General features: G+C 39.3%; 1 protein-coding gene across 1 annotated transcript; it reads left to right on the top strand.

Annotated features, from left to right (window-relative positions):
* Positions 1–10994: 10994 nt before the first annotated feature.
* On the top strand, positions 10995–17887 carry LOC107806583 (chloride channel protein CLC-c). The gene is made up of 7 exons (XM_075238644.1): positions 10995–11358; positions 12210–12410; positions 13114–13291; positions 14486–14748; positions 15373–15642; positions 16165–17296; positions 17568–17887. The coding sequence occupies exons 1-7, from the start codon at positions 11144–11146 to the stop codon at positions 17655–17657; spliced, it is 2349 nt and encodes a 782-aa protein (XP_075094745.1). The 5' UTR covers positions 10995–11143; the 3' UTR covers positions 17658–17887.
* Positions 17888–18415: the final 528 nt, after the last annotated feature.

Genomic DNA, 18415 nt, shown 5'->3' on the forward strand with positions numbered 1-18415 from the left:
CATCAAAATTCCATAACTCCGGCTAGGGACCTCAGAATTCGATTCTGAACAAACGCCCAAGTCCCAAATCACGATACGGACCTATCAAAATTTTCAAAATACTGATCCGGATCCGTTTGCTCAAAATGTTGATCAAAGTCAACTTAGTTGAGTTTTAAAGCTCTATTTCCCATTTTAATCCATTTTTCACATAAAAACTTTTCGAAAAAATGTACGGACTGTGCACGCAAGTCGAGGAATGATAAATGGTGCTTTTCGAGGTTTTAGAACACAGAATTACTTATTAAATTTAAAGATGACATTTTGGGTCATCACATTCTCCACCTCTAAAACAAACGTTCATCCTCGAACGGAGTTAGAAAAAGTACCTGAGCTAGAGAAAAGGTGTGGATATTTACTCTGCATGTCCGACTCGGACTCCCAGGTAGATGCCTCTACCGGCTAACCTCTCCATTGCACCCGAACTGAAGGATAACTCTTTGACCTCAACTGTCGGACCTGCCGGGCTAGAATAGCCACCGACTCTTCTTCGTAAGTCAAATCTTTGTCCAATTGGACTGAGCTGAAATCTAACACATGGGACGGATCACCATGATATTTTCGGAGCATAGACACATGGAACACCGGATGAACCGCTGATAAACTAGGTGGTAATGCAAGCCTGTAGGCTACTTCACCCACCCTTTCAAGAATTTCAAAGGGTCCGATATATCTAGAGCTCAACTTGCCCTTCTTTCCGAACCTCATTACACCTTTCATAGGTGAAAACCGGAGCAATATTCATTCTCCAACCATGAATGCAATATCACAAATTTTACGGTCGGCATAACTCTTTTTCCTAGACTGAGCTGTGCGAAGTCGATCCTGAATAACTTGACCTTATCCAAGCCATCCTGTACCAAATCGGTACCCAACAACCGAGCCTCTCCCGGTTCAAACCAACCAACTGGCGATCGGCATCGCCTTCCGTATAATGCCTCATATGGAGCCATCTGAATGCTCGACTGGTAGCTATTATTATAAGTAAACTCCTTAAGTGGTAAGAAATGATCCCAAGAATCTCGAAAGTCTATAACACAAGCGCGAAGCATATCTTCCAATATCTGAATAGTGCGCTCTGACTGTCCGTCTGTCTGTGGATGAAATGATGTACTCAACTCCACCCGCATCCCTAACTCACGTTGTACAACCCTCCAGAAATGTGAGGTAAACTGCGTACCTCGATCTGAAATAATAGACAAGGGCACACCGTGAAGGCGGACAATCTCACGAATGTAAATTTCGGCTAACCTCTCTGAAGAATAGGTAACTGCCACTGGAATGAAATGGGCTGACTTGGTCAACCTGTCCACAATGACCCAAACTACGTCAAATTTTCTCGGAGTCCGTGGGAGCCCAACAACAAAATCTATTGTGATACGCTCCTACTTCCACTCAGGAATTTCTAACTTCTGAAACAAACCACCAGGTCTCTGATGCTCGTACTTAACTTGCTGACAATTCAGACATCGAGCTACATATTCAACTATATCCTTTTTCATTCTCCTCCACCAATAATGTTACCGCAAATCTTGATACATTTTAGCGGTACCTGGATGAATAGAATACATGGAACTGTGTGCCTCTTCAAGAATTAATTCACGAAGCCCATCCATATTAGGCACACAAATACGGCCCTGCATTCGCAGAACTCCATCTTCCCCCATAGCAACCTATTTGGCATCACTGTTCCGCACCGTGTCCTTAAGGACAAGTAAATGAGGATCATCATACTGCCTCTCTCTGATGCGCTCATATAAAGAAGACCGAGCGGATGTGCAAGCTAGAACCCGACTGGGTTCTGAAATATCTAACCTCACGAAATGGTTAGCCAAAGTGTGAACATCTGCAGCTAATGGCCTCTCACCAATCGGAATATACGCAAAACTGCCCATACTCACAACCTTTCTACTCAAGGCATCGACCACCACATTGGCCTTTCCGGGGTGATACAAAATGGTGATATCATAGTCTTTCAACAACTCTAACCATCTTCTCTGTATCAAATTAAGATCTTTTTGTTTGAACAGATACTGAAGGCTGCGATGATCAGTAAATACCTCACACGAGACACCGTAGAGGTAATGCCTCTAAATCTTCAGTGCATGAACAATGGCTGCCAATGCTAAGTCATGAACAAGATAATTCTTCTCGTGAACTTTCAACTGCCGCGGCGCATATGCAATTACCTTGCCATTTTGCATTAATACTGCACCAAGCCCAATGTGAGATACGTCACAATATACCGTATACGATCCTGAGCCTATGGGTAATACCAATACTGGTGCCGTAGTCAAAGCGGTCTTGAGCTTCTGAAAGCTCAACTCACACTCGTCTGACAATCTGAATGGAACACCCTTCTGGGTTAGTCTAGTCAATGTGCTTGCTATAGATGAAAACCCTTCCATGAACCGACGATAATAACCTGCCAAACCCAGGAAACTCCGGATCTCTGTAACCGAAGTAGGTCTAGGCCAATTTTGAACAACCTCAATCTTCTTAGGATCCACCTTTATGCCTTCTGCCAATACAACATGTCCCAAAAAGGCAACTGAGTCTAACCAAAACTCACATTTTGAAAATTTGGCATATAACTGATTATTCTTCAAGGTGTGAAACACACTTCGAAGATGCTGCTCATGCTCCTCTCGACTGCTGGAGTAAATCAAGATATCATCAATGAATACAACCATAAATGAATCCGAATAAGGCTTGAACACCCAATTCATCAAATCCATAAATGATGCTGGAGCATTTGTCAACCCAAATGACATCACTAGGAACTCGTAATGCCCATACCAAGTCCGAAAAGTTGTCTTAGGGACATCAGATGCCCTAATCTTCAACTGGTGGTAACCAGATCTCAAATCAATTTTTGAAAATACCTTGGCACCCTGAAGCTGATCAAATAAGTCATCAATTTTTGGCAGCAGATATTTGTTTTTGATAGTGGCCTTGTTCAACTGCCGATAGTCTATACACATCTGCATCGAGCCATCTTTCTTCTTTACAAATAATACTGGTGCACCCCAGGGCGAGACACTGGGTCTAATAAATCCCTGATCAAGCAAGTCTTGTAACTTCTCTTTCAATTCTTTCAACTCTGGCGGGGCCATACGATATGGTGGAATAGAAATGGGATGAGTGCCCGGAGCCAAATCAATACAGAATTCAATATATCTGTCGGGTGGCATCCCCGACAGATCTGCAGGAAATACTTCTCAAAATTCACGAACAACTGGTACTGAATCCATAGAAGGGACATCCGCACTAGGATCGCGAATATAAGCCAAATAGGCTAGTCATCCTTTCTCTACCATACGCCGAGCTTTCATATAAGAAATAACCCTGCTGGCAGAATAGCCAGGAGTTCCTTTCCACTCTAATCGAGGTAACCCCGACATATCTAGGGCCATTGTCTTGGCATGACAGTCTAATATAGCATGATAAGAAGACAACCAATCCATACCCAAGATGACATCAAAATCTACCATATCAAGAAGTAGAAGATCCACACTAGTTTCAAGATTACCCATAGTAACCACACACGAACGGTGGACATGATCTACTACCACAGAGTCTCCCACGGTGTAGATACACATAGAAGCACTCAGAGAATCACAAGACACAACCAAATATGAAGCAAAATAGGAGGACACATAGGAATAAGTAGATCTTGGATCAAATAGAACTGAAGCATCTATATGGCAAACTGGAATAATACCTGTGATCACAACATCAGATGACTCGGCCTCAGGCCTGGCTGAAAAAACATAAAAACGGGGCTGCGCCCCACCACTCTGAACTGCGTCTCTAGGACGGCCTCTAACTGGCTGGCCTCTACCTCTAACGGTCTGACCTCCACCTCTAATGGCCTGACCTCCACCTCTAGCTGCCTAACCCCTACCTCTAACTGGATGAGCAGGCGGTGAAGCAACCGGTGCCGGTATGATGGCACGAGAATCTTGCCGAGATCTGTTACTCGCAAATCTAGGGCAATACCTCCTGATGTGACCAATGTTCCTACACTCATAACACCCATCCTGATGCCGTGGCTGCTGAAGCTGAAGCTGACCCAGATGGGTCGGATAACCACTGTAGTAACTCTGGAGTGGTAGTGCACTGCTAGGAGCTGAATGTGCACTGAATACTAGCTTCCCAGAGTAAGGCATAATAGGACCGTGACTCCCTGAAGCACCGGAAGATACATGAAGTGCTGAATGAAATGGTCTAGGAGGATGACCCCTACCAAAATTACCCCGGCCTCCAGATAAGGCACCACGGTAACCACCGAACTAACGAGGCCTCTTATCGGACCTCTACCCTCTTTCCTGTGCAAGAACCATCTCGATCCTCCTTGCGACATTAGCAGCCACCTGAAAAGAAATCTCACTTTCGGTCTCCTTGGCCATCTGAAGTCTGATAGGGTGAGTGAGTCCCTCAATGAACCTCCTCACTCTCTCTCCCTCCGTAGGTAGTAAAAGGAGAGCATGACGGGCCAAATCTACAAAATAGGACTCATACTGAGTAACAGTCATACTGCACTGCTGTAGATGCTCGAATTGCTTGCGGAATTCCTCTATCAGTGTGATAGGGAGGAACTTCTCCAGAAATAGCTGAGAGAACTGCTCCCAGGTAACTGCAGGTGATCCGACTGGTCGGGTCAATGTGTAATCTCTCCACCACCTCTTGGCGGAACCCGTCATCTGGAATACAGCAAAATCAACCCCATTGGTCTCAACTATACCCATGTTCCGCAGCACCTCATGGCAGCGTTCAAGATAATCCTGTGGGTCCTCAGAAGGTGTACCACTGAAGTGAACTGGAAAGAGCTTAGTGAACTGGAAAGAGCTTAGTGAACTTATCCAGTCTCAATAAGTCCTCAAAAGACATGGCGGGCCTATCACCGGTCTGTGCCGCAACAACTGGCTGAACTACCCCAACTGGCAGGGCTGCTGGTGCCTGATTCTGGGGAGCCATCTGCTCCGGGGCGGGAGTAGTAGGAATTTATGCTCCTCCCCCCAGCCTGTGAGACGGCTGGTGCCACTTGAAATGTACCATTTTGGTCCACACCCTCCATAAGACTCACCAATTGGACTAGAGCGTCCTGAAGCACTGGAATGGCTATGAATCCTTCCGGGACCTAAACTGGTCCAACTGGTACATTCTGAACTGGAACCTCCCCCCTGAAGGTCCACCTGAGGTTCTACAACAGGTGCAGCTGCTCGAGCTCTGGACTGAGCTCTACCTCTGCCTCGGCCTCTAGCACGACCTCGACCTCGACCTCTACCCCTGGCCATAGTTTCCATTGGGGGTTCTGGTCCCGGTCCATCGGTAGAAGTATTACGCGTTCTCACCATCTGCGAGAGAATAAGAGTAGAATGGTTCAATCATCAATGATAGAATAAAATCGCACGACAGAATAAGAAAGAAGTGATATTGTTCCTAAACTTCATATCCTTAGAGAGATAAGTACAGATGTCTCCGTACCGATCCTTCAGACTCTACTAAGCTTGCTCGTGACTCGTGAGACTTATGTAACCTAGGGCTCTAATACCAACTGTCACGACCCGAAATTCCCACCTCCGGACAATGATGACGCCTAACATTTCACTTGCCAGGCAAGCCAACGTTAGAATAACATTGTCTATTTTTAAAATAATTTTTAAATTTATTAATAACAAGGAAGCAAATGCGGAAGCAGTTTTGAAATAATCCATAATAATAACGGTGTTTAAATACCATCCCAGAATTTGGTGTCACAAGTGCACGAGCCTCTAAAATAAATACAAATAAAGGTGTGAATAAAATAAAGCTGTCACAAGTGCAGAACTGCGGACGCCATGCAGTTATACCTCACGTCTCCTCTGATAGCTGAAATCCGAGCAAGTCTATGTTACGCCGCTGGGACCAACTCCCAAATCTGCACAAGAAGTGCAGAGTGTAGTATCAGTACAACCGACCCCATGTACTGGTAAGTGCTGAGCCTAACCTCGACAAAGTAGTGACGAGGCTAAGGCGGTTCACTTACATTAACCTGTACGCAATATTAGTAACAATAACAATAATAGGAATAAATCAGGTAAATAATTTATAATAATTGAAGGCAACTCACCAGTCATAACCAATTATCATTTCCATTATTTATGTTGCAGCTTGCAACCCGCTCTCACAATATATCCACATTCAGTTCTGTTGCGGCGTGCAACCCGCTCCTTCAACATATTCATTTTAATCAAGTCTGTTGCGGCGTGCAACCCGATCCTCCAATATTAACTTTTTAACAAGTCTGTTGCGGCATGCAAACCGATCCTCCAATATTGACTTTTAATAAGTCTGTTGCAGTGTGCAACCCGATCCTCCAATATTGACTTTTAATAAGTCTGTTGTGGCGTGCAACCCGATCCTCCAATATTGACTTTTAATAAGTCTGTTGCGGCGTGTAACACGATCCTCCAATATATTCATTATAATCAATCATTTTGCGGCGTGCAACCCGTTCCTCCAACATTTTAATTTACTAATTCTTATAGAAGAAATTTTTCCAATAAATATAACAATTAATATAAAATTACAAGACAACAAACATACAATAATTATGGTTTAATTATGAAGCAAACAATGACAAATAGCAAATTATTATGAAAATCAGGGAGCAAATAGGCAGTTTAATATTTATTATGCTAAATGTCAAATAACAATTAAGGCACATAATTCAAATAGCATGTAACAATTAATGCAGGAATTCAAGAATTTATATTTGCAAAGAATAAGAGAGAAACAATTATTATAATAATTAATTTATGATTAAAAATAATTTATGATTTTTCAAGTAAGCAGGCAAACAATTAATTTGACGACGTATAGACACTCGTCATCTCGCCTATACGTCGTTTACATGCAATTCACATAACAAATAATTTAAGGGTTCTATTCCCTCAAGTCAAGGTTAACCCCGACACTAACCTCGCTTTGCAAATTCCAATCAATTATTTAATCACAACTTTTCCTTTTAAATTTGCCTCCGAAAGCTTCAAATCTATTCACAAATAATTCAATATATTCAATACTAATCACAAAAATTAATTCCATATGAATTTATAAATTTTCCGGATAAATATCCAAAATTTATTAAAATATTCGACAGTGGGACCCACGTCTCAAATCCCGAAAAAACTCACTAAATCCGAACACCTATTCCGATACGAGTTCAACCATACTAAATTTGTCCAATTCCGATATCAAATGGACCTTCAAATCTTAATTTTTTATTTTTGGAAGATTTTATAAAAATCTGATTTTTTTTCTTCCATAGATTTACGGATTTATGATATAAATGAGTATGAAATCATGCAATATAATCAATATAGGATAAGGAACACTTACCCCAATATTTTCCCGTAAAAATCGTCCAAAAATCGCCTTACCCGAGCTCAAAAATGGGAAAGAATTGAAAATGGGTCGAAACCCCATTTTCAGAACTTAAGTTCTATTTCTGGGATTTTTACCCTTCGCGAACGCGGTCAGTGCCTCGCATTCGCGAAGCACAATTATGTGCTGTCAAATTTTACTCTTCGCGAACGCGAGGGCTATCTCGCGAACGCGATGCATGCGAGATGACCTTCGCGAACGCGAAGGCTAATTTTCCTGGCCAGTCTCTTTCCCTTCGCGAATGCGAGGCTTCTATTGCGAAGGCGAAGCTTTGAACCTCAAGCCTTTGCGAACACGGTCACTATGTCGCGAACGCGAAGCACAAAACGTGCCAGCCCAATTTGCTCTTCGCGTTCGCGAGAGTACTTTCGCAAACGCGAAGAACACACCCGAATCCTAAAGTCTGCAGAAAACCAGATTTTCTAAGTCCGAAATCATCCCGTAGCCTATCCGAAACTCACCCGAGCCCTCAGGGCTCCAAACCAAACATGCATACAAGTTCTAAAACATCATACGAACTTGCTCGCGCAATCGGATTGCCAAAATAACACCTAGAACTACGAATCGGACACCAAATCAAAGGAAGTTTTCAAGAAAATTTTAAAACTTATATTTTTACAACCGGCCGCCCGAATCACGTCAAATTAACTCCGATTCTCACCAAATTCGGCAGACAAGTCATAAATATTATAGTGGACCTATACAGGGCTCCGAAACTAAAATACGGATCCGAGGTCAATAAATCCAACATCAGTAATTTCTTAGAAATCATTAAGCTTTCAAGCTTTTAATTTTTTATCAAAATTCCATAACTCGGGCTAGGGACCTCGGAATTCGATTCCGTGCATACGCCCAAGTCCCAAATCACGATACGGACCTACCAGAATTTTCAAAATACTGATCCGGATCCGTTTACTCAAAATGTTGACCAAAGTCAACTTAGTTGAGTTTTAAAGCTCTATTTCCCATTTTAATCCATTTTTCACATAAAAACTTTCCGAAAAAATGTGCGGACTGCGCACACAAGTCGAGGAATGATAAATGGTGCTTTTCGAGGTTTTAGAACACAGAATTACTTATTAAATTTAAAGATGATATTTTGGGTCATCACAGAATCCCTTGCATTTTAGCATGGTATGAGAGTGAGACTCATCCCAATTATTGTTACCGATGTTGGGCCTCTATTTATGTTGTCCACGCTCCAGTTTGCAAGCCTGAGCGAGAAGAAAGGGAAGGGGGGGGGGGGTTGAGTTATCCCACATCGGTGAGATTTGAGGTCCTTGGTCTGCTTATATGATGTTTGGCAATTCTCATCCCATAAGCTAATTTTTGGTATTGATTTAGGCCCAATGTGCATTTATTATTGAGTTTAATGTATCAATGACTCGGTCAGTCCTCCTCCTTTATTAACTTCCTAAAATAAAATTGTTTCTAATACTTATCTTTCAGGAAAATATTTGTTTTTTTAAAAATTTCTCTATCGTGTAATGCATTTTTAGCATTAATGATTTTTTTCTGGCCATGTGCAATTACTGCGTGTTCCCATTACTTTCGTGCTCTGGAACCACGTCCTACATTCAAAAGTCTCCTTTTATAATAATGTAATCTCAGATGTGATTTAATATATAACATTATCTTTTTAGATAATATATAAAAAAAAGGACTTCCACTGCACTCAAAGGCATGAGCCATTTTCCTTGACAATACATTTTAGGCGGCTACCCGTACGTCTGTTTGGTTGGGAGCAATATGTTCATTTAAATTAGAATTTTAAAATAGTTCTTGAACTTAGTTGCCATAATTTGTACTTCGTATATACATACATTAGTTATAGTGTTTTATTCTTTTTGCCAGGCTAATTTTATTATTCGCATTCATATTTAAATTTTATTTTTTTATTTTTTTTTTATTAGCTGCTAAATATTGAAAGCAATGCTAGTAGCAAACACACACGATCACAGACATGTATAAAACATTAATATATGCAACTGCTTAAGTAAATAATAGGAGCTAATGACTAAACAATCATTAAAACTTAAGTTGATATATTTGTGAAGTTGTGAACTATAATACTATGTGAGCTTGCATTGTAGTTTTAATCTAAGATAAAATAAAATAAGAGTTGTAATAGCTAGTAACGAACCTGAAACTAGGTAACGTATGGTGAATTAATGAGTAAATGCGATTTTCAAAATAAACAAACAAGCAGGATTTAGAATTGTACCAATTTGCTATTATGAAGAGTCTTTTGATGAAAATGTGCATCTATATTATTCTTATCCTTTTCTTTTCTTGCTTTAATTATTCTTTTTCTGTCTTTAACCAAAGGTGGCAAACTAGTAGTAGCAAACTGGGACATGTGAACTGTGATAGTGACGACCAGAAAAAGATTGTGAATATTGGCGAGTTGTTTCCCCTTTTTTGTTTGTCATAAATTTCAGAACTTGACAACGGAAGCTCAAAAAGTACTCGGTTATATATAACACCATGAGACATCCATAAATATACAATTATAGTTAGCTTTGGAATATAGATTTGGTTGAAACTTGAAAAAAATAAGTTTTTGAAGACGAGATAAAATAATTTTTGAAAGTTAAAATTGTGTTTGAACATATATTTTACTTGAAAAAAATTTAAAGTTTTGCGAGTAGAAAATTTTAAAAACTACGCTAGAGCTATTTTGGAATTCGAATATTTTGTTTTCGAAATCTACCGAAAAGTGGTTAAAATCTATAAACAACCAGATATTTGAAAACAAAATTTGACAAAAAACTCTCAAATTCTATGGCCAAAGGGGAGCATAGTATCTTGTATTACTTGGTTGCTTTTTCGCATTATAACTTTGCCCAAATATTCATATTTAGAGCCTTGCGTAAATAATTTTTAAATTATTAATATATATTTCAATTCTTAATACACATTATTTACCATACTATTTAGTTAATTGAATTAGGCTTATATTTAATTAGCTATTTGTTATTGCAGACTGCCTTTACTTGATTGGTGCAAAAAACAAATTTATTAACTTCAGTAAACCTTCTCAAATAATATCAATTCGTGGGAAATTAATAATACTACCTAACAATCAATATAAAAATAAAAGTTAGACATAAATCTAGTTATTTAAGTGAGACTTTTTAACTTGATATTTTTCACCTTCTTATTAATCAAGTTGTTAAGTGTTAACCAATTAACTAATACTTCAACAATAGTTGGTACTTTTTGTTAATCCACTAATTTGGAACCCAATCTTGTCTGGTCATTACAATAATTTTGGTAATGTGCTTTCTTTATTTATTATTAATGAGTACTTTACGTAAGATTAGGTTAACCTAATACCCCTTTACTCTCTAACATTTGGTCTTATCTACGAAAAGAAAAGATTCGATTTATACTATGGAAATCCCAGGTGGCCTGGGCTAGCCATCTAAAAACGAAATTTCACGCAAATTAAAGGTTTTCTCTACGCTTAATCTTAAAATTATTTAAGGCCACTAAAATCTCCAACACATCTTGCTCAATATATAATAGCGCTGACTCTTCACAAAATCATCAGAATTCACGCAACTCCCGCTTCTTTCTCTCTTTCAGCATCGAAGAAAGTTGATTTCTTGGAAGTGGGGTTTATGTATAGATTCATGTACAGTAATATATAGAGAGAAAGAGGGTAATAATGGAAGATCAAGGTGATATAGAGAATGAAGGAGGAGGAGGAGGAATTGGGGTGATGATAATGGAAAATGGCAAAGATTTGGAGAGGAATATTTCAGCGGTTTCTGAGAGCGGTGTTAGACAGCCATTGCTTAGTTCTAAAAGCAGAGTCAATAATACCTCACAAATTGCTATTATAGGAGCCAATGTTTGCCCCATTGAAAGTCTTGATTATGAGTATGGTTCTGCTTTCTTATCTGCTAATTGGTTATTTAGTCCCAGCTTAAATAGTTATGGGGTTGGTTTTTGCCCTCTAATTCTTCAATCTTTCTTGCATGTTGCATCTTTTTTTATTTATTATTTTTCTCAAGTCAAAGATAAGTAGTTGCCTATTTTGTTGAATGCCTGATCATCAAAATCATGGTTTTTTTTTCTATTCAGTTCCCTATCTCTTTTGCTATTTGATTCTCCAAGTTTTTTTTCTTTTTGTTTAACTAGATCAGTGAATCCGGGTTTCATAAAAAAAAAATGGTAGCTTGGATGGCAGAGAAGAAAGAAGGGGAAAATTAAATAAAGGAGAAGAGCTATAGAAAATTAAGAACCTTTATGCCTAAATCATAGTTTGTATTGTTAATTGCAGACCGGAGGGTTTGTTTATAGTTGAAATTTGAGGGTTGAAATTCTTGGTGAAGTGTGGTAATCGATTATGCATAGAGCTTTTGCTTTGAGTTTGCGCTGTCAAACCTTCTGTTTGAAATTCTGTCAAACCTCAGATACTGCATATAATTAACAAGTCGCTGATTCAGAGAAGAAAAATATCAACTTGTAATAGCTTCACCCATTTTAACTAGGAAAACCAAAATGCATAGAGCAGTAGCTTGCTAGGTAGAACATACTTTAACTCAAGTTGTTTGCTTCTGTTATTGGTCAAAGAAGGTACGAAGTATCCGGCATTGATATAAATTACATATACAGTACCGTCGTAAGATCATTGTTCATATTCTAGTCAATGGGTTTTAACTAAATTTTTTATCGTCGGATATATCTAAGTGTTCTCTGATTTTGGCATTGCTAATTCATGTTTGCAGGATTATTGAAAATGACCTTTTCAAGCAAGATTGGAGATCTAGGAAAAAGGTTCAGATATTTCAATATATATTCCTAAAGTGGACACTTGTGCTTCTTATTGGATTGAGTGTAGGGCTTGTTGGTTTCTTCTTAAACATAGCAGTGGAAAATATTGCTGGCTTCAAGCTTCTGCTCATTAGTGACTTAATGCTTCAGGACAAGTATGTTTAACTTATATTCATGATAATAGCTTCTGTGGTAACTTTGAACTGATTTATCCTGAATTTTCGTAATATCAAAACTTGCAACCAACATCGTTCAAGTTATTTTACCAAACTGTGAAAGATGCATTGCAACTTTTGAGTGATGATATCATATGTAAGGTGCCTTAGGAACCTCGGCCATCTATAAACTGCGTAATTGCTTCTGATGCATGACACATTTATCAGTATGCAAACTTCACAACAGAACATTTAAGTTGTCCTGCACACTTTCTTAACTACTTTTAAAAAATTGTTGTGCATTAGGAATATGAGACTGATGAAAGAACGTGCAAAGAAAGCAAAAGTAGTTACCAATTGTAAGCTAGGATATTTACTTTTTGGTCAAACTTTTCTTCTGTCTTGCTTTTCGTTTGAATCTTTAGGTGTTAGCGAGTCTTTTATACTGGTAGTTCAATTTCTTTAAAAAACAATCGCGTCTGGATGGAAACTGGGTTTTGCTTTATTCCAGTTTTGTTATTAAGGTTAAAAAAGTAAAATGAAGTCATGGACTTGATAAGCTAATACAGATATCATGGATACTTTTGCTCATTGTTATTGGGTGGTGAAGTGCGAGCAACTTTTCTAGTTAGTAAGGATAGTGACCGGTTTATTTCCTCTACTTCTTTCAAGTAGCTATAAAGTGATTTTAATTCCACTGCAGGTATTTCCGTGGATTTGCTGCTTATGCGTGTTGCAATTTGGTTCTTGCGACTTGTGCTGGAATCCTATGTGCATTTATTGCACCAGCAGCTGCAGGGTCAGGAATACCTGAAGTGAAAGCATATCTCAATGGTATCGATGCTCATTCCATTTTAGCTCCAAGTACTTTGTTTGTGAAGGTTGGTCTCTCTCTCTCTCTCTCTCTCTCTCTCTCTCTCTCTCTCTCTCTCTCTCTCTCTCTCTCTCTCTACACACACACACACACACACACACACACACACACACACACACACACACACACACACACACCGTGTTTCCATATTTGAGCACCTTGGTGATAGGGCATTCTTATCAAACTGAAGTACGGCTTTTGACCTTACTAGTCACAATTCTGATATCTATGCTAAGTTTCTAGGCATGACAGATGAAAATTTAATGCACATAACTAAATTGGGATGGTTGAATTGGAGGATGCTGCAGAATATTATGCGATAGAAAGATATATATTCTTTAACATGGTAGCAATACGAATAGTGTTATATGAGAGTGAATGATGTGCCGCTAGACTCGAGCATGTCCACAAAATGAGCATGGTAAAAATGCAGATTCTTTTTGATAAAGAGAAATGCTGATGTCAAAAGAAAACCATTGATGGAGCTAAAGGAGATGTGATGGCTGCGCCAGGTTGAGAGGCCAGAGGCTTGTGGTGGTGAGGCTCTGCATTGGAAAATCAGGGCCTCCAAATAATTGTTTTCCATCATTCATAAAAGCATTATATTCTAACACTCTATAAGCAGGCATATTTTTGTATGCTGCACTCCAGTCTATTCTTTGTTGTTTTGCCTAACTACGGCATCATGGAAGCAATAACAGAATGACCTTCTGAAGAGAAAAAGTGATTGATTTACATTACATGACTTTTTTTATATTCATGAAAAGCAAAGCCTGGTATTTAAGTGGAGAAGGGTAGAGGGGCGGGCCCATTATCCACGGAGTTTCGAAGGCTGCGGTTGGTCCAGAGGATCGGCCCCAGATGGATTTCTCGGTCATAAAAAAAAAAAATGACTTTTTTTATATTCATCAGTCAAATTGTTCCTTTGATTTCATAAACCCTCCATGATAGCATTTCATTTTTTTTCTTTTGGTTTCTATGTCTGTTGTATTATGTGAACTATCAAAAATTTAAGGGTGGATGCTTTAATACCTTTGTTGTATATAAGCCAACTGTCATTCCTCTAGCAAACTCAAATGATACTTCTGCTTGTGGTTCTGTGGTTGGGAAGGCTTTAAACGCTGTTGTGCTTTATTTTTGCATTGATTATCTCAGTTGCTGAAAGTCATTCCTGGAAACACAAATTCTTAAACATCCGCAGATATTTGGTTCTGCTTTGGGTGTTTCTGCTGGATTCGTTGTTGGGAAGGAAGGACCCATGGTCCATACTGGCGCTTGCATAGCAAACTTACTTGGACAGGGCGGCTCCCGCAAGTATCATCTGACTTGGAAGTGGCTGAAGTATTTCAAAAATGACCGTGACCGTAGAGATTTGATTACTTGTGGTGCTGCAGCTGGTGTTGCAGCTGCTTTCCGAGCCCCAGTCGGCGGTGTTCTTTTTGCTCTTGAAGAAGTAGCCTCATGGTCCCTCTCCCTCTCTCTCTCTCTCTCTCTCTCTCTCTCTCTCTCTCTCTCTCCCCCTACCTACCTCTCTCTCCCTGTGTGTGTGTGTGTGTATTTGATTTCTGAATGAGGTTAAATTGAAGAAAGCTTGGTACTACTAGTTCCGTGTTATACTTAATGGACGATCCAGTAAATTGGTACACTAACTAGGAAGAATTTGTGACGTATCAAATTCTGCTTCAGAGGGGTTTTGCTTGGAATAATGTAAATTTAATGTCTCTCTCTCTACCCACTCGGGAAGAATGGGAGTTACCGTGTCAATAAGCTTTGAACTTAGGATTGCAGGAATTGTTTGCAACTATGGACCCCAAACCCATTCCCAAGGATACTGTCTTTAGATGAACGCGAAACTTAGATTGACGAATGTGTAAGGTGGTAGATGTTATGTGTCCTCAAGAGTGTCAAAAGGTTCAACATCATGTGGTACTGTGGCTCTCATGAACCTTCTAAGGAAAACATTCCTACCAATAATCCATTCGATGATGCTATTGTTCTCAAGTTCAGTTGCTTATTGATTACTAGCTTGTAATTGTTGTAAGAAGGCTTGCAGTCTTAAATATTCAACTTTTCTATTTCCTGTTTTAGGTGGCGAAGTGCTCTTCTTTGGAGGACCTTCTTCTCGACTGCTGTAGTAGCTATGGTGCTCAGATCTTTCATTGTATTCTGTCGGAGCGGGAAATGTGGACTATTTGGTCAAGGAGGTTTGATAATGTTTGATGTGAATTCAGGAGCACCTAATTATAACACTATAGATGTACTGGCAGTGTTGTTAATTGGAGTTCTTGGAGGCCTTCTTGGAAGCCTTTATAATTATCTTGTGGACAAGGTCCTCCGGACTTACAGCATCATTAATGAGTAAGTATCTTAATTCTGCTAAAAGAATATGTTTAGTTACTTCAGCTTCTGTTACTAGTTATTACTACTAAACAACTTATCTTTGTGCATACACGATGTTTTCCTGAAGCATGTCTTGCGCTTCTTTTATATGCTCCCCCCCAACCCCCCCGCTCTTCATGCCATTATTTTTCAGATGGGATTTGGAGTAGATAAACGCAACTGTTATAAAAGCGTAACTTATGACAAATAATCAGATCTCACAAACATTAGTTTGAAAACCTAATTTTAAAGGGATCCTTTGCTATTTCCATCAAAACCTATTTCTCAAAGTTCTTCCTTTCCCAAGTTATTTGATGCTTGTTGAGATATGCTTTATTTATGTCTTACCTCCATATTTTATCTATTTTACCACTGGTTTTATCTACTTTTACTTCTACTATTTGAATTTTCTTGGGTGAATTAGTTTGGGTTTCTCCTGTTTGCTTTTCCTTTCCAATAAGGAATGTAAGAATTTGAATATTCTTTGTGATTGGATTGCAGGAGGGGTCCTGCTTTCAAAGTCTTGCTCGTAATGACCATTTCAATCCTGAGTTCTCTTTGCTCGTATTGTCTACCGTGGTTTGCAACTTGCACACCATGTCCTGTAGGCTTGGAGGACAAGTGCCCTACTATAGGTCGCTCTGGAAACTATAAGAATTTCCAATGTCCAGCTGGGCATTACAATGATCTAGCCTCCCTGTTTATGAATACCAATGACGACGCCATCCGCAATTTGTTTAGCTCAGATAATTCCAGCGAATTCCACCTCTCTTCACTTTTTGTCTTCTTTGCTGGGGTATATTGCCTTGGCGTCGTTACCTATGGAATTGCTATTCCCTCTGGGCTGTTCATTCCCGTCATACTTGCTGGTGCTTCCTATGGACGTTTTGTTGGGACTGTCTTGGGTTCGATATCCAATCTTAATAACGGTCTCTTTGCTCTCCTTGGTGCTGCCTCCTTCCTCGGGGGTACTATGAGGATGACTGTATCCATCTGTGTCATACTACTTGAGCTCACCGATGACCTGCTAATGCTTCCATTGGTGATGCTTGTGCTCCTTGTTTCAAAGACTGTGGCCGACTGTTTTAACAAGGGTGTCTACGACCAGACTGTGAAAATGAAAGGCTTGCCTTATTTGGAAGCACATGCCGAACCATACATGAGGCAATTAGTTGCAGGAGATGTTTGTTCAGGGCCTTTAATTACATTCTCAGGTGTTGAGAAGGTAGGGAACATAATACATGCTTTGAAGTTTACTAGACACAACGGATTTCCCGTGATTGATGCACCGCCATTCTCAGACGCACCAGAGTTCTGTGGACTTGCTCTAAGGTCGCACCTACTTGTTTTGCTCAAAGGAAAGAAATTCACGAAACTAAGTGTATTGAGCGGCTCCAGTATTTTGAGGAGTTTTCATGCGTTTGATTTCGCTAAGCCAGGATCAGGGAAGGGGCCTAAGCTCGAGGATTTGTCCTTCACTGATGAGGAGATGGAAATGTATGTAGATCTCCATCCTGTCACAAATACATCTCCATACACAGTAGTGGAAACCATGTCTCTGGCCAAAGCTGCAATCCTTTTTCGACAACTTGGTCTTAGACACTTGTGTGTTGTACCAAAAAAGACTACCGGGGTAAGTCGTTCTTTTCGCTTCTCATCCCCGGCCCTCCAAGATAATGATATGTACATGTCCATAATAAGTAGGATTAGAATCTAAATAATAAGATAATTTACTTGCTACAACAGGTTAAAATTTGTTAAATCCGAAAAAATGACATACTTCCATAACATAACAAAATTACCATATGATTGTTTTGACATATAGTTTGATATTTCTGATGTTTGTTTCTGCATTCAACTTACACAACACTAGTTCTAAAGATTTAGCTCTTTTAAATTTGCAGAGGGATCCAATCGTTGGAATTTTGACAAGGCATGACTTTATGCCAGAGCATATAAAGGGACTGTACCCACATTTGGTCCATCACAAGTAGCAGAGAGAAACTAGCTCTTCCAACAGGCAATCGGGCAACCATTATTTGGGGAGTGTTATACACACATTCCACATTGAGCTCTGTACACAATCTTCCCAAATTTTCTCATTGACAAAATTGAATTTAGTAGTCTCAATTAGAGCAAAAATTCTCCCTTACTTTGAATTATTGAACTTTCTTGTTTTTGGTGGTTTAACAAATAGTATTGCATAGATGATCTCAATAACACATCAAGTAATACAGTGGTCGGTCTCTGATAATACAACCAATGCCCCAAGAAGATGGACACGGACATTTTTGGAAATTAAGTACGTTATAAACTCTCGTGATTTAAGACAAGATAGCTCTAAAGGAAGAGTCTTCAAGCCGTCACTAGTCGAGGTGTCAACAACCGATGATGTCGAGCACCGTTGACAAAACTGTAACGGCTAGTTTTCAAAATATGATATTAAAGGGAATATTCTAGTGGATATTCTCTTAGAGTACTATTAGGGTTTTGTTAAGAAAATGTTTGATAGAAATAGAAAAGGAGAGAATGGTGGAAGGGGGATATTCATTTTGTAAGAACACACTTTGACAAAAGATTCTCTCACTACAATACAAACAATACCTTTTTCACCAAGATTCTTGTCTATATTATTTCATATTTTCCACCAGATCCGAGGATAATTCGAATATTCAAGGATTTGTTTGTCATTCATCATTACCAGAAGGAGTAACACCTAAATTCTCCTTTATTGGGTGAATCACACCTTTTA

The sequence above is a fragment of the Nicotiana tabacum genome, chromosome 19 (assembly GCF_000715075.1).
Source record: "Nicotiana tabacum cultivar K326 chromosome 19, ASM71507v2, whole genome shotgun sequence".
NCBI lineage: Eukaryota > Viridiplantae > Streptophyta > Magnoliopsida > Solanales > Solanaceae > Nicotiana > Nicotiana tabacum.

Bases quoted from the DNA above. Each gene is read 5' to 3' on its own strand.
- LOC107806583 (XM_075238644.1), top strand. From the start codon at position 11,144: ATGGAAGATCAAGGTGATATAGAGAATGAAGGAGGAGGAGGAGGAATT. The intron at 11,359-12,209 runs GTATGGTTCTGC...TCATGTTTGCAG, and splicing joins ATTGAAAGTCTTGATTATGA to GATTATTGAAAATGACCTTT. The intron at 12,411-13,113 runs GTATGTTTAACT...ATTCCACTGCAG, and splicing joins GACTTAATGCTTCAGGACAA to GTATTTCCGTGGATTTGCTG.